At 58.7% G+C, this 21,165-nt stretch overlaps 1 protein-coding gene across 8 annotated transcripts in view; it reads right to left on the reverse strand.

Annotated features, from left to right (window-relative positions):
- Window positions 1-6,505: 6,505 nt before the first annotated feature.
- The window catches only part of RFX2 (regulatory factor X2), a 131,985-nt gene continuing 117,325 nt past the window's right edge, over window positions 6,506-21,165 (reverse strand). For all 8 annotated transcript variants that reach the window (XM_042977918.1, XM_042977920.1, XM_042977919.1 and 5 more), the window contains 12 exons: window positions 20,389-20,570; window positions 18,850-18,969; window positions 16,082-16,197; window positions 15,034-15,152; window positions 14,293-14,405; window positions 13,718-13,872; window positions 12,395-12,492; window positions 11,390-11,539; window positions 10,540-10,748; window positions 9,914-10,067; window positions 8,620-8,662; window positions 6,506-8,095 (listed from right to left, as the gene is read on the reverse strand). In XM_042977918.1, the coding sequence (XP_042833852.1) occupies window positions 7,983-8,095; window positions 8,620-8,662; window positions 9,914-10,067; window positions 10,540-10,748; window positions 11,390-11,539; window positions 12,395-12,492; window positions 13,718-13,872; window positions 14,293-14,405; window positions 15,034-15,152; window positions 16,082-16,197; window positions 18,850-18,969; window positions 20,389-20,570 (1,572 nt within the window). In that variant the 3' untranslated portion in view covers window positions 6,506-7,982. The remainder of the gene's footprint in view (window positions 8,096-8,619; window positions 8,663-9,913; window positions 10,068-10,539; window positions 10,749-11,389; window positions 11,540-12,394; window positions 12,493-13,717; window positions 13,873-14,292; window positions 14,406-15,033; window positions 15,153-16,081; window positions 16,198-18,849; window positions 18,970-20,388; window positions 20,571-21,165) is intronic.

Below are 21,165 nucleotides of genomic sequence, written 5' to 3' on the forward strand. Positions count from 1 at the left end.
TCATTTCTCCTTCGCCTCCTTCAGTCTGGATCAGTTCTTCGGTCTTATTTTTTCTTGACTATGTCACTGGTAATGAGTACTCCCAGTTATTTGGAAGAATGCCCCTTAATTTTGGGTTTGATTCATGTTTTCCTCATGATTAAACTCAGGTTGCTAATTTTTTTGGCAGGAGCGATGTGTCCATCTCAGAGCGCCCTATCAGGAGGCACATGATGTCAATTGTACCATTAGTGATGATAATTGAGATCACTTGGTTTAGATGGCGTCTGCCAGGTTACTACTTTTCCCGTTGTAATTACTATCTCGTGGGGGAGATACTGCGTCTATGTAAATAAGCAGAGAATATTTGAGAAAGAGAAGGGGGGGGGGGAGGCAGAGGAGGGCAAGAAGGAAGCTCGCTCATTCAGTCTGTTGTTGTGGTCTTTCCTAGCATGCATTGTCGCAATTTAGTAAATAAAACTGCCTCCATTCTCGGCAAAAATCCGAGCTCTGTGTGTCCCCAGGGGAAAAGAAAGAGGCCGTGTCACACAGTGACCACTGGGGGGCGGCAGAGGATTGGGAAGCCATTCCGCTCCTAAGTAGCTAAACCTGAGGGGACTCAAAGGCTGTGTATGCATCAGCTGGGGTCGGGCATCTCCCCGAACCAGGTCAGGAAGGCGCCGGCGGCTCCAATAAAGACGGAGCCCTTCTGGTTGCACCGAGTTGGCTGCTCTGTGGATTACGCTCTCAGCACAGCGCATGCGCCACCTCTGACCGCGGGGCTCTCCATCCCGGAAGGACTTCCGGGAGGTCTGAGAATCCCTTCTGAACCTGACTGCGAAATTCGTGGGTACCGAAGGTGTGTCGTTTTGGAGACCGGTTGCAAACCCCAAAGACACTTCTGGCAAATGTAAGCAAAGGCAGAATTTGCTGGGAAGCTTTGAGATGCTCATAAGATCAAAAGGAGAAGAGAAGAAACTGTGTAACTCCAGTGGGTCTTGGCAGCCGGAACAGTTTAGCAGAATGGGAGGGGCACCTCTAGGAGAATCCCCAGACTTCTCTTGCTTTCAGGCTTACGTTCAGCTCACGATTCAGACTCCCAACAGAAAGTGCTGGACGGGTCCAGCATGGCAGGGCACTTAGTCCCTGCCCCCCTCCTGCTTTCCCCAGCTATCCAGTTCATGCCTCCATCAAACATGTATTGAGCCAATGCCTTTAGGTGCCCAGCGGCTGGTCTGAGATGCCACCTGCCATTTGAGATGTCCAAGTGGAGGCATCCAGTGGGAAGCCATACGTCTGAGAGCTGAAGGAGGGGGGCTGTCAATCTATCGCGCGGTCCTGGGTCATCACTCCTGGAATGAACCCCTAAGTCCCGGCTAGGGTCTAGGAAGCCCTCCAGGTTTTCCTCCTGGTCTCCCTCCCGCCCCCTCACCCTGCGCCAAGCCATTCTGGCCTCCTCACTGCTCCCCACGTACGCCAAGCCCTTTCTCTCCAGCGCGCACACAGAGGTGGCATTTAAATCCATGGCAGAGAAGTTGTTCCTCCAAAGGGAATCGGGTGTTATTGCCAAGGGATGTGGAATGGATGCTGGCTGGCAAAACCCCACAGACGTCTATCACAGAGGGTTTTTTAGGAGGGACCCGTGACCTCAAACTAGGTTGAGAATCACTGGTTAGTACTGGCGGCCTTTGATACATACATATATGCGATACATTTCCTTTGTCCGATACAGTGTACACTTTACACGGCTTTATATGGCAGCCTGATACCGTCTCTGTATGTACACACATTATACTGAAACAAGGTTTTTACCAAGTGTGTGTCTTGATTGCATCAACACTTCACATGGTTTCTGCTTTTATCCCGCTCCAGTATAAAAAAACCAAACCTGGTCATAACCCTCCCGCTCGATTTCATAACTCACTTGGTCTGCTGTGAGGACCTCTCGCTTCTGCCCACTCCCCTCCCTGGCGCTCTCTCCACTGCCACACTGCAATTCTGTCCCCACCCCTTGCTTGTACCATCCGAACAGGCACCTAACTGGCGTCCTTGCTTCCCGTTTATGTACCATCCACCGTACCAGAATAAATCTTTCTAAAGCTCATCTCTGATTATATAAAATAATTCTGGTGGTGGCCTCTTGAATGGATTTACAGTACAACCTTGGCTTGCGAGCATTAATTTGTTCCAGGAACGTGCTTTAATCCAAAGTGCTTGTATACCAAAGCAAATTTCCCCATAAGAAATCATGGAAACTCAGATGATTCATTCCATAGGCCCCAAATCTTCATATAAAAAGGATTACAGTACTGCAATATAACACAAAATAATAAAGAAAATAAAAAATAAAGAAACGTAAATTAGCCTGCACGCACCTTGGAAAACCTTTGAGGCTGGTGTGAGGGGGTCACGGGACAGGAGGGTTGTTGTCTAAGACGACTTTCACTGCCACTAATGGATGTGGACTCCAGTACAGTAATGACAAACTCTTGTCATAGACTGTGTTGAATGTAGCTGGCACTAAGGCAGCAGAAGCCTGGCCTAGAAGGAAGCAAAGCATCCCCAAGCCCACTCTTGTCTGGGAGAGCAAAGGACTGTCCACGGTGCTTTGAAGGGACCCAAAACACACGAGTGCCACTTGTGGGCACCTTCCAACGTTCTGAAAAACCACTGATTTCCGCTCAACGCCACGGCCTCACACCGAGCATCCGAGTGTGGGAGACGATCACCCACAATCCCACAGAGATAGAGAGAGAGAGAGAGAGAGAGAGAAATCGTTGGCTCAGTTGTGATCACGTGACGTTCGGCATCACGTACTAGTCGTTGTTGCAAGACATCGCTCGTTTATGAAGTTAAACTGTGTTAGAAACGTTTGCTCGCCTTGCGGAACACTCGCAGAGCACAAGGTGTGACTGCATTTTCTTTGGTCACGCCTCAGTGTTCCTCCACGTGTTTTCTCTCCTCCTTCCCCCTCCCTTCCCATGGTTACCATGAATAGCACCTTCTCCCAGAAGCCTTCTTCACTCACTCACTCGCTAAATGTTTGCTGAGCATGTGTAGAGCCTATGCTAGATTTGGAAAATGCAGCATTGAACGAGGCAGACAAGAGCTAGTCCCCAGTGTTCATGGGAAATGTGGGGTATACAGGATCCTAATCTAGCGGGAGAGCTTCCAGGAAGACTTCCTGGAGGAGGTGTCAAATACGTCCGCGGCAGATGCGTGTGTGTGAAGGCACGGAGGTTAGATGGGAGGTGCGGTGAAGCTCAGGGCCCCAAACGAGGCCGTGGGCTGAGCTCCAGGTGCGAGAAATCAGAGCATCGAGTGGGTAAGGGTGTGCGTGAGGCACAGGGCGAGCAAGACAAGTGATCAGTGACGTGGCCGTAAACGTTCAAAAGATGCAAGAACGGGCCATAAAGATCATGCTGTCACCCCGTGGCCCTCAGCTGGGGGGGGGGGGGTCGATCCTACCCCCCAGGGGACACCGGGCGATGTCTGGAGACGTCCGTGGTTGTCACAACTCGGGGAGGGAAGGGGGCCCTGGCACGGAGCGGGAGAGGCCAGGGGTGCTGTGCCACAGGCCGCAGAGCCCAGGACGCCCCACCAGTGAGAACGAGCTGGTCCCAAGTGTGCACGGTGCCAAGGCTGAGAAACCATATTGTTGAATGTTTACTCCGGCACTTTCTTTCATCAGTGTCCACTTATTTAAACGCCGTGAGGTGGGGGTGGGGGGGGGGCAACTAACGTAAGTACAGTTGGCCCTTGAACGACGTGGGTTTGGGCTGCGTGGGTCCACTTAGATGCAGCTTTACAGCAGTCAATGCAGGACAGTTCTGTAGACGGATTGTCTCTTCCTCATGATCACCGTAACTACATTTTCTTCTCTCCAGCTTGCTTTACGAATACAGTATATGATACAACACACAAAACGCGTGTTGACTGTTTATTGGTAAGGCCTCCGGTCAACAGTAGGCTATTAAGATTTCGAGGGGACAGAAGTTCTGCGTGGACTTCTGGCTGCAAGGAGGGTTGGCGCCCCTAACCCCCACGTTGTCCAAGGGTCAGTTGTCATTGAGATGAGGGCACAGCCAGGGACAGCCAGCGTGGAGTTGGCGCTCACACGTGCACCGTCTAGTCCTATTTTCCCTGTCGTGCTGCCTCTCCTGGCCAGGAGGAGTTGGGGAGTGGCAAGGAGGAAGGAGAGAGTGGCTGCGTTGTGGGCATTTTGGGGAGTGGGAGGTGGCCCTGGGTTTCTGGTCTGGACAGTGGGATGGACGGTGGGGCAGTGCTGTACGGACATGAGGAGGAGGAGGTCCGCAAGGTCAGATGCTGAGCTCCTGCTTTGCTGTGTGGAGGGAGAAGCACCCGCAAACCTCTGAGCGGTGGGGTGGGGTGGGGGGGCGGCGCTGGGGAGCAAGTCCGCAGCGCGTGCAAGGGCACAGTGTGGAAGGTTCTGGAGGACCCAGGAGCGGGTGGGCACCAGCCAGAGCTGTGGGAGGACGAGTGGGGGAGGGTGACACCGTCGGCTGGGGATCTCTCCCTTCTCAGCATGCCCACAGCTGGGGGGCATGTGTATGTCTGTGTGGGGTGTACCTCACGTCTTGTTTTGGAGTTCTTGCTTCTAGAGAATTCCCAGAGGCACGAACATCTGTGGGTTGCCCTGCATCCCCCCCGCCCCCCCGCCCCGGCTTATCGAACGCTGATTGGGAGTCATCAGGATTATAATGCAGCTCCATGATCATCAGGGATCCAGGATCCTTTGTCTCATTACTTGGCCATCCTTATTACATGATGTCCACCTCGAGGTCTCAAATGTCTGTGGATGCGCCAGCCATCACGTCTGCATTCCAGCCAGCAGCTTCAAATTTCCCCGGGTGTGTACAATGTGGGTAACACCTACTGTCAAAAAGTGGAGCTCGGACAGAAGCGTCTAGCGTGATTACTCAGAACCCCCAGAGGCTCTCGGTAAGATGAGGTTCCCCTTGTTGTTCACCCCCCGTGCCTGGCTTCCTACCCGGTGGGCCTTCACAGGGACTTGACAGCCTGTGGACCTTCAGCGGTCTCCCCTGCTCGTCTCCGCTTGGGCTCCCGAGGCAGCTGTCATGGGGGCATTATCTGCGCTCACTCTGCCACCAGCCACTCAGGCCCAAGAGCCGGGCCTGGCTCTCCTCCTCCAGGGACCCTGCCACCCCGGCACTGGGCCTGGGTCTAGACGGGGAGGCAGGGCGGTGGAGGCTGGGGATGGCTCCTGCTTGGTGCAGGGGCTGGCACTGCTCGGGGGTCTCGGGCTGGAGAGGGCCCGAGACCGTGAACCACGAGATGGGGGGAGTCTGGGCTCTGCTGGGTTCTCAGAGCCTGGCAGGGAGTCGCTACAGGGACGGGCCCCCGCTGCCCAGCTGAAGCAGAGGCTGTGTGGTTGCGTCCTGGGAGTTTCCCGAGGCTGGCCACAAAATTTGCATCAGGGCCCGGTGCAAAATGAAAGCGTGGGCCCTTTGTTCAAAAAATCATTGAGAATTTCGAGATGGTGACAGCAGAGCACGAAGCCACCTGCAGGCCGTGGAGGTCCCAGCCCCGGGACGTAGTAGACGATTTTAGTGTCACCCAGGGGCTTCAGGGCAGAGGGACAGAGGGGCCTGGGCTGGGGCCAGGGCCGAGCATCTCCGGGCCACGTGGGGCACTGGCGTGGCACGGAGGGGCAACTTTAGGGGCTGACCAGGAGCCAAGTCCGTGTTTCTGGAACGTCTTCCCATCCCGGCTTCGGAGCCTGTTGGTCTCCTCTGCAAGGACTGTTCCAAGTCCTACCACCCCCTGCGTCAGAGCCCCCCGAGAGGGGCGGTCCAAACCGTGCTGCTTTCCGGCCCCCCCCAGGCAGCTCCTCTGTGGCTGGGGCCCAAGAATTGGCCACTTCAGAGTAAGCTCCCGCAGTGATTCTTAGGGATCCCCAAGTTCGGCCCCCACCACTCTACCCGACAAGCCCTGGGGACAACTGGCGGGTTCGTCAGTGGCTGGAGCAGGATCTGAATGGGTCTCGTCTGCCTACAAATCGTCTGCATCATCCTGGGCTGAGAATTCTTTTCTTGCTATCTTTGGCCCAGGGCTGGCCCTGCTAAATGAAGCTCAGGGAACCTGCTCCTTCCGGAACACTCCCCAGAGAGCCAAGAAGAAGGTGCCAGAGGCCACTGCTTCTCCTCTGAGCCTCGCCTGGGATGAGCCTGGCCGGGCTGGCAGTCTACGGCAGGGGACTGGCTTGGAGGGAGGGCCGCATCCTTCAGGACCACTGTGTGTGTGTGTGTGTGTGTGTGTGTGTGTGTGTGTGTGAGGGGCTGGGGGTGGATCGTGGTCCCTGGAGTGGGTACACTCAGTGTGTTCACTGCAGCGTAAAACAAGAACGGGCTTGGAAGGCTCGTGTCTCTACCGTCGCTTCTACTGTCCCTCGTGGAACCTGCAAAGGCAGGAGCGTGAGGCAGAAACCCCGTTTGTACTGCTTAGCGCATGTGGAAGAAAAGGCAGGCCATCCCAGTCCGTCAACTGTGAGCTGAAATGTCTCCCAGGAGAGGAGATATATATTTTAAAGACATTCTTTCTGTCTGGTTCCAGCTGTAAAAGCAGGCAAACATTGTGATTATCACGGACTTCTGGCTTCTCGAGTGAGCGCCTGTCTTTCTTGTCCTTCCCTCCGCACCCCTCCGCACCCCTGGAGTGGGCTGAGGAAGGAAGGTTTTTAAAGGCCACGTGAGTTTACATCAGCATTTTCTGTGTGAATGAGAAAAAACATCGGGGACTGAATATACTGCAATACACATGTTCATAAGAAACGTTCTAGTAACGCGTTGAGCACAAAACTATTGATATAAACATATTTCCAAAAGGAGAAACTATTGCATTTCGTAAGATGTCGCTTCTTAGACCAGAGGTTTGTCTTTCTTCTTTGCAGCTGGTTTGGGGGCAGAACTCTCGCACGGAACCGAGTGCAACTTGTTATGACGGATGCACATCCGGAGTGTTCAAAGTTCAAGGCTGTGCAAGTCCTCGGGATTCATTTAACTCAAAGAAGGGTTTCAACCTGGAGCAGTTCAAGATGGGACTGGCCCGGGGTCAAAGTGCTCCAGGATTGCTAGTTCAAAGGCAGGCGTTCCAGAAGATTCTGTGGAGTGGGAGCCAGGCAGACTTGGCCCGATGGCTGCCCTCTCAAAGTGCCACTGAAACACGGACCACCCAGCCCCCTCGGAAAAACTCATTCCAGACCCAGCAGTTTGGCCTGATGTTGGCCGTGAACTCGGACAGAACCCAAATGCTTCTAGTTGCTGATAAAACTTAAGGTTTTGATTCTTAAAGACACCACTGTATCTCGGCACGAGCAGGCCACTTCCGTGACATGTTCTTTGAGGCACGTGGGGCTGTGGGCTGTGCGTGGTCCAGGGACTCGGCAATCGGCAGCGGCTTCCGGAGACCTTTGGCGTCTGCGCGCGGGGCTCCGGCGGGCCGGCCTCTGCACCTCGGCACAGCGGGCAGGGCAGGAGGCCTCGGGCACGGCGCTGAGATGGTCCCTTCCCACCACAGGGCACCAGGCCAGGGGGCCCCGTGGGCACCGGTCAGCCCAGCACTGCCCGACAGCTGCGGCACATCCCGTCCCTCCCGGGATCTGACTTTTAAGACACAAGGGTGGAAACTGGAACCAGCGGAACAGCAAAGGAGCCCAGTGTGGAGGCGCCGACCCGTCCGGCCCTCAGGTGGGGGTGCGTAGACTCAGACCGAAGCTCACAGCCCAGCAGAGGAGAGAGCGAGAACGTTCGGAAGAAGATGACCCAGGAGGCACCAGGAGAGCAGCTTGGGCGCTCGGGAGCCCGATGTGACCTTCTGCCGTGTTTACCAATGGTTTTCTTGAGGAACAGCGTGTCCCGTGAGGGTGCGCCAGTGCCTCGCGAGTCAGGTCGCGTCACCTAAGAGGCACTGCTGCGGCGGAGCTCGAGGGGCCCGGTCCGGAGCCCGGGGAAGGCACCGTCCAGCTAGATGCCCTGCAGGGAGTGGTTTGGGTCACCACGTTCCCGCTTCACCAGCGGCTCACCCAGGCCGTGGGCGTCCGGGTCAGCCTCGCCGCTGCGGTCCTCGCCGAGGTCATCTGCAGGGTTAGCGTTGGGGATGAGGGGTGCGGGCAGGGGGTGCGGCAGGGAGGGAGAGAGAAGCACGTTCTGAGAGGTGCACAGGCATGGCCAGGCCAGGGTCCCCGCCCCCCCCCCCCCGCCCCCCGGCCGCAGTGCCCCAGGAGGCCTTGTGACCGGAGACCTCCCTTGACCAGGGTCCAATTGCCCGGTCACATTTCTGGCAGCGTCCCCCTTGGCACTGGTGCCCCCCCCACCCCCCGTGGGGCAGGGAATGGGTTGGGGTGGGGAGAAGAGGATGCCGGAGGCCCGGGGCTGTGGCCCTGCTCCTGGGCCCGGGGTGGAGGTGCTTGGGGAGCGAGGCGCCCACCCGAGGGGGAGGTGCAGGGCTGCTCCTTGGAGCCTTGGCCCATCCTGGCCTGTCTGGAGGCAGCTCCTGAAGGTCCCCAGCCCACCCCGGGGAGCTGCCTCGATTCCCACTAGCACAGGAGTGGGAGGAGGAACCCCCGGGAGAGCCACACAGAAAAGCCAGGGACACACCCACCTTTATCGAGCAGTGTCAGAGACAGGGAGGCGAGATCATTGAACTGAAAGAGAGAAGCCCGGGGGTCAGGGGCCTCGCAGAGGGGCCTGGTCCCGGTGAATGTCAGCCACCGTCCCCTAGCCACAGTTCACACAGGCCTTCGCTTAGAAATGGTAGCGGTCCCCACGCGAGAGGTGGCACTGAGGCTGGGTGTGTCCCCTCTGGCACCTTCTGGGCCTTGCCTGGCAGCCGCTGGAGAGCTGAGGGGGAGCTGACTGCTCAGGCCACAAGGGGACAGGGACTGTGGCCTCTGAGTGGTAACAGGCTTACCATGTGTTAAGAGCTCTGTAAGCGTCACCTCATTTGTTCCTCAGAACAACCCCTGTGACACACCATTCCACTCCCAGGAGTGTGGCCGAATGAGGCAAAAACAGGGATTCCGACCAGAAGGTGCCCCCAGCGTTCACAGCAGCCCAAAAGTGTGAACGAGCCGTGTGTTCGTCGGTGCGGGGACAGGTGACGCACAGTGTTGAACAGCCACGCGGTGGATGCTGTTTGGCCACAGAAGCAGTGAGGCAAGGACACCCGCTACGACACGGAAAGATTATGTCGAGTGACAGATGCCCCACACAAAAGGCCACATCACGTGTGAGTCTGTGCGAGTGAAGTGTCCACGACGGGCAAATCCCGGCAGAAAGCGGGGCGGTGGCTGCCAGCGTCTGGGGAGAGGGACGGGGGGGGGGGAGAGAGGCTGCTGCCAAGGACGGGGTTTGCCTTTGGGGTGATGGAGCTTTCTGGAATCACATAGGAGTGCTGTTTGCACAACTCTTAATGTACTAAGTGCCACTGAAGCGTTCGCGTAAAATTGGCTGGGATGGCAGGGGCACCTGCACGGCTCACGTCATGATCTCACGGTTCGTGGGTTCAAGCCCCACGTCGCGCTTTGCGCTCATGGGGCAAAGCCTGCTTGAGATTCTCTCTCTCCCCCTCTCTCTCTGCCCCTGCCCTGTTCGCACGTGCTCTCTCTCTCAAAATAACTACATAAACTTAAAAAAATGGCTAGAATGGTAAATTGTAAGCGTAGTTCACAGTAAACGCCATGGGGTGGGGTGGGTGGGGTGGATGTTCAAGGTCTCGATTCGGAGGCGGGGACTCCGGAGCCAGGTCTGAACCCGGGTCTGTCGGGTCCAGCCCGGGAGCTCTTTCCCACCTGCGGGCCTCCTGCAGGCGTGTTCTGTTGGGGCGTCCGTCGGCCGCGCCCACACCTGCCCCTGCCGCCCCGCGGTCCCCGAGCCGGCGGGGAGGGGGCCCTCACCTCTCCCATCACGGCGATCGGCGTCTCTCCAGTCGCCTCCGCCACGCGGTGCTCCACCAGGTAGAACATGTACTCGTCGTAGAGCAGGCGGATCAGGTGGAAGGAGCCAAAGCTGGCAGCGCTGCGCAGCGTCAGGTCGCGGATCACCATGGAGCTGGGGGATGGGCGGACGGGGGCTGGGAACCTTCCGGGGAGCAGGGAGTCGCGGCCAGGCCTCCCGGGGGGGGGGGGGGCCCGTGGACCCGCGAGGGGCCTGCCAGCCGCCCAGACAGACCCCGAGTGCCCGAGCCCCCCCGCAGGTGACCGGGCGAGCTCCCGTTCTGGGTCCCTGGCGGGGACCTTCCCCCCACCCCCAGGCTCCCTTCCCCCCACCCACGAGCTGCAGACGTGGCACCTGCCCCCTTCTCCCCAAGGTCTCCGGTCAACCACGGGGGCGGGGCGGAGGGGGAGGGGCACGGGTCCCGAAAGGAAGGTCACAGGCCGCTCGCTGCTCCCCTCGGAAGCTATCAAGGAAGCTATCAACACGCCGTCCCCGGGTCCCAGGGTCCCCGCCGAGCAGGCAGCTCCGGCCCTGGGGCCCCCAGCCCCGCCGGCCCGAGTTCTGGCGGAAGTCAAGCCGGACTCACCTGTAAAAGGACCACTTCAGAAGGAACTGCCTGGCGGCCTTGGGGAAGCTGGGGCTGCCGGCGTGCTGCTTCAGGACCTGGGTGACCACGTTGTCCAGCCAGGTGGCCCACTGGTCCAGGGAGCTCTGCTGCTGCAGGGTCAGCTTGAAGTCCTGCTCCAGCCGCTGCACCACGCTCTCCTCGCACTGGCACACCCACGAGGCCTGCTCCTGCGGGGCGCGGGCGGCGGGTCAGGACAGCGCCCCCCACGGCCAGCTCCGGGCCTTTCCCTGCTGCCGCCGAGCCCAGGGGCGGATGCGGATGGACAGACAACACCCAGAGAGGGAGCCCCCCGGGCTTCTGAGCGCTTAAATCCGCGCTTCGCGGGTCCGAGGCTCAGAGGACACACCGGGTCTCTGTGGCGTTTTCCTTTTAAGTGGTCACTTTCCCAAATGTGTGCCTTGTGTATTTAGTGGACGAACTCGGCGTGAGCGTCCTCGCGGCAGGAGCCACATGCGCACAGCCTGAGCCCGGAGGAGACAGCCACGAAAATGGCAATGGGAAGGTAGATTCTTAAAGAGTGGGAATGGAGGTGTGGGTCCAGGCGCCCGGACGCTGGGGGGCCTGCAGGATCATGGGGGGGACTTGGGTGGGCCGCAGGGGGGGCCTCCACCCTGAACCTGTTCTCACGCATGCCGGGTTTTGCTGTGGGTTGAATCTCGTGGTTTTGTGCATCTTTCTCGAGGCTGAAAGGCTAGGCCGGCGGGTGGGGGGTGGGGGGGTCACGCACGGCGTCGCCGATCTGCGGCCCGGTCTTCGTGCCCCACCGCAGGCCACGGGGGGCGGGGGGGGGATCGCACGGGAGAGTCACCTGCACGTTGGCAAAGTCCACGCGGTTGAGGTCACTGAGCATCTGGTTGATCTGGGAAGTGTTCTGGAGCACGGCCCGGGCTGCCTGAGCGAGGTGGTTGAGAGACGTGTATCTGCGCAGAGTCTGTGCGAAGGCACTGACCACGCCCACCTGTGACGAGGGAGACCCGCAGACAGTGAGCCCGAGCCGCTGTTCTCTCTTCTCCTGGGCGGGTGCTGGGCTCAGGGACAGTGCAGGGGGAGGGAGCAGGGAAGAGCCCCCCCCCCCCGCCCCCAGCTTCGGACAGTCTCAAGGACCTGAAGAGTGAGAATGAATGAAGGACACAAACCTCCCCAAGGCACCTTGGCATCTACAGCAGATGCCACAGTATCGGGGAGGTAGCATTCAGGACGGTATGCTTATCCCCCCAGAATCCCCTGGCTCTCAGGAGTGGCCAGGGGAAATACAGATTCCTGGGTGCCACGGGATCAGGCTTTGTGGGGGTGGGGCCTGGGAATCTGTGACTGTAACCCTGGCTACCTTGGCTACTCGTAGGCGCCCTAAGTCTGAGAGTCACTGGTCTAACAGAGAGTTCCAGAAGGTGGTCAGGGAGGCCAGATGCTGGGAACCTGGCCTCACCGGTTTGCAGGTCTCTAAGAGACGCTTGTGAGAGCATCCGGCAATCACTGTCCTCTGTGCACGGAGGCCAAGTGGGCTCATTTCAGGTTCTGATTTGTGGCCAAGACCGTTGCAGTAAGGCTGGCAGCAGGGAGATTAAACCCTCCCCCCTATGACGGACATGGAATCATTCTACCTGTTCTGAATCGACCCAAGTGCCTCAAGTGCCTCGGAGCAAATGACACCTTCTGTCGTGCCCCTCCCTGCTAGTGCGGGCCCTCCTCGCCAGCAGCCTCGGGGCTTCCCGGGAGGACTAGGGGTCCGCAGGAGGCACAGGAGCCCCCTGCTTTCCCCGGGGCAGAGGACAGGGGCCCCTCCCAGCTGCTCCCTTCACAGCGGAGCGGCTACCTTGGTCTGGATGGCCTGCTGTGGGAAGTCTCTCATGGCATTCGTCAACCAGCCTTCCAAGCTCTTGGCAAAATTACGGATGGCCTGCGTCAAGGTGCCTGGGAGATGAAGCCGAGACACCGTGAGAAAGGCAGTCTTGCCCATCGGGATCAGCATCAGTGCAAGACACACACACACACACACACACACACACACACACACGCACAGAACCCAGAAGAGCAAGCAGTGCAGGAAAAGAGGCGGCGGGGCTCAGGGCCGGGGGAGAGGGCGGGGCGCGCAGTGCAGGGGGGCGCTGGGTGAGGATGAGGGCCGCCCAGGGCCTTCAGCTCTGTTCACCTGCCTGTCTGCGCCAGTGGCTCTCACTGAGGGCGACTCTGCCCCCAGGGGACACCGGGGGATGTGTGCAGACCTCTGTGGTCGGTGCACCTGGGGGAGCTCCGGGCACCGAGTGGGTGGGGCCAGGCCCAACCCCCCACAGTGCCCAGGACAGCCCCGATGACGGAACGGCCCACACAGTGCTGAGGGGAAGCCCTCGGACACACCCACGTACGTATATTCTACTGGCTTCCAAGTGCATTGAGAGATGGCTGGCAATACAAAACCACTAAGGCTGTTAAAAACCCTACAAAAACGTAAAAGGAAATATACCCCAACCCAAAGCTTCACACGGAGACTTTCACTGCACGCTACAACGAGCAGTTTGTGGGCAGGCTGAGCCCAGAGGAGAAACGTGATGGCTTTGCCGTTTCCCATTTTCTGGCACGAAAGAAGCAGACCGGCCCACAGAGAAAGAGCAAAGCTTCCGCTGGGCCCAGAGGCGAGAGGCACAGACATCGATAGGTCCCACCCGCCCCGCCCCGGAGTAACCCCTGGCGCCCCCTGCCGTCGCTCATTAAGAGCGAGGCCTCAGGGCCCAGCTTCCTCCTCCTTCTGCCCTCAGGAGGCCCAGAGGGAGAGTCTGTAGGGGCCGGGACCCCCGACCTGCATCCTGGAGGCAGCCGGGCAGGGGCCCCCGGGAAGGTCGTCAGCCCCAGTGGGGTTTTAGCAAACCTGCAGACTGGGGTAGGTCTGTCCTGTGACCTCAGCCCCACCCTCTGGGGATCTCCTCCCAGCTGGAGTGTCACCTGGGCGCCCCCCCCGCCCCCCCCCCCCCCAACAGCACTGAGCACACCTCAGCCTCACACACACCCTCCAAAGCCCCGGTGGCCCGAGGGTGGCGGGCCTCACAGAGCCACGAGCTGGCCCTCCCCTGGGCCTCGTTCTGGGGGACAGGGAAAGCACAGGGGGCCAACGGGGGAGAGCGGCCGCCTGCGAGCAGCTTACTGGGCACCGGCCGCAGCACGTCGGGGATGAGGATCTCCACCAGGGCCTGATACAGGATGTGGTCGCAGTTCCTCATCCACTTGAGGATGGGCTCACACTTGCACAGAGACACCAGCTTGTCCTTCGGGAGGACGGCACCTTCGGGCTCTCCGTCGCTGTGGGGAAGGGGGAGACGGGGTGAGCCGCGGCCTGTGGGGTGGCAGGAGGGCCACAGGACCGCACCGAGCCCCGCGTCCAAGTCCCCGGTGGGCCCGCGCCGCCCCTCCCCTGCCTGTGGCCAGGCGATGACACGTCCTCTATTTGGGACTCTTGGGGTCCCCTACGGTCCCTCCTGCTGAACTGACGGAGGGGCAACACCAGCCACAGGCCACGGTCAGGGTGTGAAAAGCATACACACCCAGAAGGGGGCTCTGAGCACCAGTTCCCGGAAAGGTGACACGTTGGTCTCTGGGTCACAGCGCGGGGGGGGGGGGGGGTCGCAGCCTGCAGGTTAAGCCTGGGGTCCTGGGAAATGAGCGGCCAGTCTCGGCGGGGCAGGGGCGGGGGCAGGGGCAGGGGCAGGGGCGGTGAGTTACCTGGCAGGGAGAGGGGCGGGGCCGTCACCCGAGGGCGCTTTGGAGTTCCAGAAGGAAAGCCACAGCTTCTCCATGTACTGAAACTGCAGGTGCACCACGACATCCAAGGTTGCCTGCGAATGAACACGGCCGGTGAGACACAGCTGTGCATCGGAAAGCGCGCCCGGCACTGTTGTCGGGGCGGGCAGGCGTGACAGGAGCCGCAGTGGGGTCCCTTGAAACGCAGACAGAGACCCCAAGAAGGGACAGAATGAGCGGATGGGCCACGGTTCGGGGACTGGAGATTGTGGGGCCCCTGGGCGGCTCAGTCGCTTCGCTGTCCGACTCTTCATTTCGGCTCAGGTCGTGACCTCACGGTTCAGGGGATCGAGCTCTGCATCGGGCTCTGCGCTGACAGCGTGGAGCCTGCTTGGGATTCTCTCTCCCTCTGCCCGTCCCCTGCTCGATCTTTTGGGGTTTTTTTGCTCTCTCTCTCATAATGAATATTAAAAAGAAAAAAAAGAGAGAGTGGAAATCCTATCTACTTCTCAGCCAAAGGAGGCGGGGGGGGGGGCCACTCCTGTCTCCTCCGGGTCGCCCAGAGACACCTGGTGACGTGAGAGTTCAGCGGTCCTGGCGACGTGTGAGGCTGAGCGCCTCACCTGGGGGACGCACGCCCTGCTCTCCGCCCACATTCTAGGGGGCCCCCCCGCGGCCCAGGCCGTCTCCGGTGCGGGGGGGCGGGGGGGGGGGGACGGTCACCTCGCAGTGCCGCCGGTAGACCAGCTGCAGGGCCTTGACGTCGTGCAGTGTGATGCTCTCCTGCAGCAGGACGCTGCCCAGGTCAGGCGCGGGGAACTCCGGGAAGACGTGGGAGACATCTGGGGGAGGAAAGCGGGGGTTCACGGAGCTGCAGGAGGTCCGCACGCAGGAGTCGCTAGGACGCCCCGGTGCCGGGGGACGCTGGCCCGGCGTGCCAGCGACGGCTCCACAGCCCCGGGTCTCACGACTTTTAAGCTTTGGTTTTCTCAGGGACAGAATGGGACAGGACTGTCCTCTCCCGGCGACAGCAAATACACTGACACAGGTGGCCGCCGAGCCCAGGGCCCCGGCACTCAGCGAGCGCTCCCATCACCCCAGCGTGCACCCAGGGCAGCGAATCCGGGGAGGGGGCCAGCCGTGGCTGTCCCTGGTGACTTCCCAGAAGGGTCCTGCCTGGGCTCCAAAAATACACTAAAGATAGTCGAAGGCCACTGCTGTCTTCAGTGTGTGAGCCTATGGTCAGTGACCTCAGCAAGCCCCCCCCCCCCCCCCCCCCCGGGCCTGTCGCACAGTGTAGTCTGCGAGTTAGATGCTCCCCCGGGGCAGGGGTGGCGCCAGTGGGGAAGGGGGTCTTCCAGGGGAGGGCCAGGCAGCCCGGTGGCAGGGCCCCCGGAGGGGAGAGACAGTTTCAGGGAGTCCCGAGCATTCTAAAGGCTCTGGGGCAGCAAGGGGGAGAACTGAGGAGGGCGGCCAAGTCCTGAGCCAACAGGTTTTAAAATAATCTGGCCTTCCCTTCTGATGGGCATTTCACGTTACGTATTCATTTTCCCGACGGTCACCTTGCACGTTAACTTGGGGGGCATCTGCTGATTATTCTGGAATCTTGGGGATACCATAGAACACCTCTATGTAATTTACAAGGTATTATACAAGAAAGCAGCCTAAAGCCCCCTGTAGGTGAACCCACTGAGCAACTCAAGGAAGCCGGAACTCTTCCAGAAGGCCCTGTGCCTGGGCGGGGGGGGGGGGGGGGGGGGGGGGGGCTCACTGATGAACTGCTGGTGGTGCTGGCTCTGGGCGGCCATGGCCTGCTCCGGTGTGCTGTGCAGGCTGCCGTGCGAGCCACTGTCCCCAAGGCTGTCTGTCTTCTGGGCCGGCCGGTACCTGGACGGGGGACACAGTGCCACCGTGAGGCCCCAGCAGTACTGCCCGCGGGGGCCCGGGGAGCAGAGAGCTGAGCAGGATTCAGTTTGGGGTGTGTGTCTGTGTAAATTTAAAAGCCTCAGGCACACTCAGCTGTCGTGCAGCCGCCCCCACTGTCTCCTGAACTTGCCATCTCCCCAAACCGAGACTCTGTCCCCATGAAGCACTGACTCCCCCCCACCCCCCCGGCCCCCCCCTTGGCTCCCACCATCTACCCTCTGTCTCTGTGGATGGGACTCCTCTAGGGACCCCCTGTGCGTGGAACCCTCCAGTATCTGTCCTTTTGTGTCTGGCTTATTTCACTGAACATAATGTCCTCATGGTCCAACCACGTTGTAGCAGGCGTCACGATGTCCTTCTTTTTTAGTGCTGAATGACATTCCAGGGTCTGGAGGGCACATCTGCTTATCCATTCATCTGCTGATGAGTCCTCAGGTTGTGTGTGTGTGTGTGTGTGTGTGTGTGTGTGTTCCCCCTAATACTTCTCTCTTAGAAGATAAGTGAATTTCTTTCTACAGAGTCACAAGTATCTGACTATTACATAGTCTCAAAGGAAATTCCGGGACTTTCATTTCGCCTCGAGCCAGAACGCATGACCAGCCCGTCCCGGCAGCGAACTGCGCTCCCCGGGGCCCCCTGTCCCTTGAGCCCAGCAGGACGCTGTGGGGGCGGTGACAGCGTGTGGCGGCAAGAGCGGGGGGAGGGGGGGTGGGGGGGGTCCAGCTCCAGCGGGGGGCTCCTCTCCTTGTGGAGAGTGGGGCCGGGCTTCCCATGAGGACAGAGAAATGCCTCCCGGGTGTGTGGTGGTTCCAAGTGTCAACGGCACGAGGTGCAGGGCTGGTCCTCAGATAACACGCCGCCTGGCATCATGAGTCACAGGTGTCTGCAGGGCCCGGACCAAACAACAAGAAGAAGCTACAGAGGCCACACTGTGCCCAGACAGGTACAGGAAGGACTGCTGGGTCCACTCTTCCATCCCTTGGCTCCCGGAGAGCGTTCTAGAGATTCTCTTCCGTGGCCTCCGGCTCCCACGATTGAACATATGGTTTGGAGTCACTGGGATGGCCTTAGAGCGGCTAAAATCGGCGTTTAGCCACATACGGCTTGGCCAAGGTATGATGATGCCACGCGGAGGTGAGTGGGGCACGGTCCCTGGCCCGGAGCAGTCTGGATTCTGCGGAGAGGAGCCAGGGGCAGAGGGAAGCAGGGAAGGAGAGGTGACTGCGAGGCTGCCAGGGAGGTGACACTCGAGTGGGGCCCTGAACCAGGGGTCTGCAAATCCCAGCTGTGGAGAGCCAATTGTGCTCCTTGTTTTGTGAATAAAGTTTTTTTTTTTGGGGGGGGGTGTAAACAAGGTGATTTTATTAGAGCCCAGGACCTGTGGGCGGAAAGAGGTGCCTGCGAATAAAGTTTTACGGGCACACGGCCATGGTGCCCACTTGTCTAGGGATCATGCGGTGGCTTTCCTTCTACGATGGCAGAGCTGAACAGTCAGCAGAGTGTGTGGCCTGCAAAGCCTCAGAGAGATGCTCTCCGGCCCTTGACAGCAAAGTGTGCTGACCCCTGCCTTAAAAGACGAGCAGCTATGTGACGGGTAGAGAAGAGAACATTCCAGAAAATGACCGGGCCTTTCCAGCCATTGGATCAAAATGTCAGGAAGAGGCAGCCATTTAAGTATCTAAGCTTCTTTCTCCAGGCTTCTTGGGTTCTTTTCAACATTCTCTTTTTCCCCTGTTGTCGAAAATTAAAGATCTATGACTTCAGCTCTCGTGATCTTCTGGAAAAGGCCAAACTATGGCAACCTCGGTGGCTGCCAGAGGTTGAGGGGAGGGAGGGGTGAGGAGGTGGGGCACAGGGGATTGCGAGGGCTGTGCAACTACCCTGTGTGACATTGTGGTGCTGGGTACACTTGCGTCCAAACCCATTTGTTTGTTTGTTTGTTTATTTGTTTATGTTTTATTTTTGAGAGAGACAGAGCGCAAGCGGGGAAGGAGCAGAGAGAGAGGGAGACACAGAATCGGAAGCAGGCTCCAGGCTCCGAGCTGTCCGCACAGAGCCTGACGCGGGGCTCGAACTCACAGACCGTGAGATGGTGACCTGAGCCGCAGTCGGACGCTTAACCGACCGAGCCACCCAGGCGCCCCCGTCCTAACCCATTTGAATGGAGCCCCAAGAGAGAACCCGAGCGTGGAGCATGGACTTAAGGTGGTAACGAGGTGCCCACGCACAGCTCTGGTGCCATGTTGATGGGGGGGGGCGTGCGTGGGAGGACAGGGAGCATCGTACTTTCTGCCCGAGTTTGCTGTGAACCTAAAACGGTTCTAAAAAATAACGCCTATCTTTTTTTTTTAAAAGGAGAAAGGCTGAAGGCTCTGTTAGCTGGACGAGGTTGCGACTCCAGCCTCCTGTGCCTTGGCTCTCCCAGGACACTGGAACCAGAGGCTAATGTGAATTTATTTTTTCCATCATAGTTTGGAGAGGCCCCCCCCCCACCTGTATATTTAGCGTTTGAGAAACACTTCTCTGTATGTTCTCCCAAGCGAAGCTCAGACCTGACCCCCACCTCGGGCAGGGAAGTCGGCCCGCGGGCTGGCTTTGGGCCAGGTCACTCACCTGGGCTTTTGGTGCAGGGGCTGCTGGCGCATGGCCATGTACTGGGTGTCCTCCTGCAGCCGGTTCAGGGGCGAGTCCGGCTTTAGACGGATCCCATAGTAATGATACTTGGAGTTGCCCCTAGAAACCAAGCATCTCAGGGTCAGCTCTCTTTGCAGACGTCCTCAACGACAAGACAGGTGCCGGGTCTTGGCCCTTTATTTCGGGTTCTTGGGTTCAGTGTCCCCTGGACCATATGGGAAATGTTCACAGGCTATTCCACAATCCGAGGGGTTTAGGAAATTCTATACTCGCCCCTCTCTTGGAGATTGCCTTCTTGCACTTAAGCATCATAATAGCTCTGAGAAGTCTCGCAATGGGAAACGCAGTCCGGCGTTGTGTGACCCGGCATGGCCTCCCGACCATCCTCACCGTCACCCCCATCAACACCATCGTTATCAAGATCATCGACACCGCCTTCATTATCACCGTCACCCCCATCATCCCTATCACCACCACCACCGTCATCACCACCCCCATCCCGCCCCACATCATCTAACAACATGATTTGGGAAATGGCACCTTTGTGGGAAACACTGTCATAGCTTATTATGGGAGACATGATGACCCAAGGGCTTTAGACATTTTGGTTAAGAAAACAGGTCAGAGGGGCTCCGTAGGAGAGAAGCACCAAAGGACAGACAGGTGTCTGGCAATGGGGACAAGCGGGAGGAGCGCGGGTCCTTTCTAGAAGAGGTAAGAGCTTAGCTGGTGGCAGGGGAGGGAAAGCAGTGGGGAGAAAAGCCCCGGTCCTGGCCTGAGGCCAAGCATCCGGGACGCTCTGATGGTGGAGGCCGGGCACGAGCCTTCTGGAGAGGACCCAAAGACGGTGGAGGCTGTGTCCCCAGAGACCACGGGCTCGCTGTCCTTCTCCCCCTTCCTACCCTCCTCCGTCCAGCGATGTTGCGTAAGGATGTTCTGTTATGGATCAGAGGATGGCCGAGAACCTTCTCTTGGCCAGACACCAGCTTCGGAGGGTGTACGCATGACCCCGACCCCACGTGTGACTCCACAGACAGCGGCCATGCAGGAAACAGCCTTCTGTGTGCTCTGGGCCACCCACTTTTTGTTTTCTAGTGGGGGGAGTGTTGGATTCGTGCCTGGGAAAAGTTTATGGCGCATGACGGTCCCTGGCTGCTGCAGGCCAAGGGCAGGCCCTGGGGGATGGCTCCAGGCATGGCAGAAAGCACCAAGAGATGATAAATCAAACTCTACTAGATCATCCAGGGATGAAAGCCTGTTATTATGGAAATTGTTAAACAACGAGAGAGTGCTGGAGCAAAGCCCGTGTCACCGGGAGAGAGACGGCCACTGCCAACACCTCGGGCCGGCCAGTCCCGTGCCGCCAATTCAGAACAAACCCAAGTTCACCCAGGGGCACGCAGGTCAGGACACACGGGCAGGAGGGAGCCCACGTTCTCCCAAAGCTCAAAATCTGTACAGGGGATGCAGGGGATGGGCAGGCGTGGGACCCCCAGGCACCCCCGTGCGTGCACCCACCTGGTGCCCAGCCGCCGTGTCCGCAGCCCCATGAAAACCGAGCGGATCAGCTTCCCGAAAGAGGCAGCATTCACAGGGTCCAGCTTGTGCTCCTGGCAGTGCCGGAGGTAATGGTTGTAGAGAGAGCTTCTGGGGAGACTCACGCCTTCCGCGGTTTCGTAATTATCTAACAGCCACTGGAGCTGGATAAAGAAAGACACGCTCACGTTCGTCAGGATCCCCCCAAATGCTAACATGGACTCATTAAGAGAATCACATACGTTCTCCCCATTGATGTGGTGAAGAAATTCACATCCACGGTCACTGATTTGGGTTCGAGAGATTCTGGGCGCAGGAATTAATAGCTTCTCTCCACGCCTGTATTTGTTCCTTCAATTTCCAGCCTGGTTTTCAGATTCCTTGATTTGGTTTTTAAAAGCCTGCGTGTGACTGAGACCTTTTGGGTTGGGTCTTCATAATCATTTGGACACCAAGTGTCTCCTATACTTTCAGGAATGTCAGGACAAAGAGGATTGAAAAGAGCTTGACGGACCCATCAGCACTGCACCCGGCGTTAAACAGGGCAACCTTGGTCTTTATGGCTTGTCCACCTCTTGGCATCTTGCCCTTGAGGGACAAATCATTAATCTAAGGGTGAAGGTGGCTGGGGCTTGGCCACCTGTCTCATCCGCTGGTCACCGAATATAAAAGTCCTAGTTGAATTCTTGCCTTATTGCTTGGGCTGCTATTTCTTTGCCCCCAACCAGGACTTCCGCATCCTGGGGCGGTCAGATTGTA

This window comes from Panthera tigris, chromosome A2, assembly GCF_018350195.1.
Source record: "Panthera tigris isolate Pti1 chromosome A2, P.tigris_Pti1_mat1.1, whole genome shotgun sequence".
Taxonomy (NCBI): domain Eukaryota; kingdom Metazoa; phylum Chordata; class Mammalia; order Carnivora; family Felidae; genus Panthera; species Panthera tigris.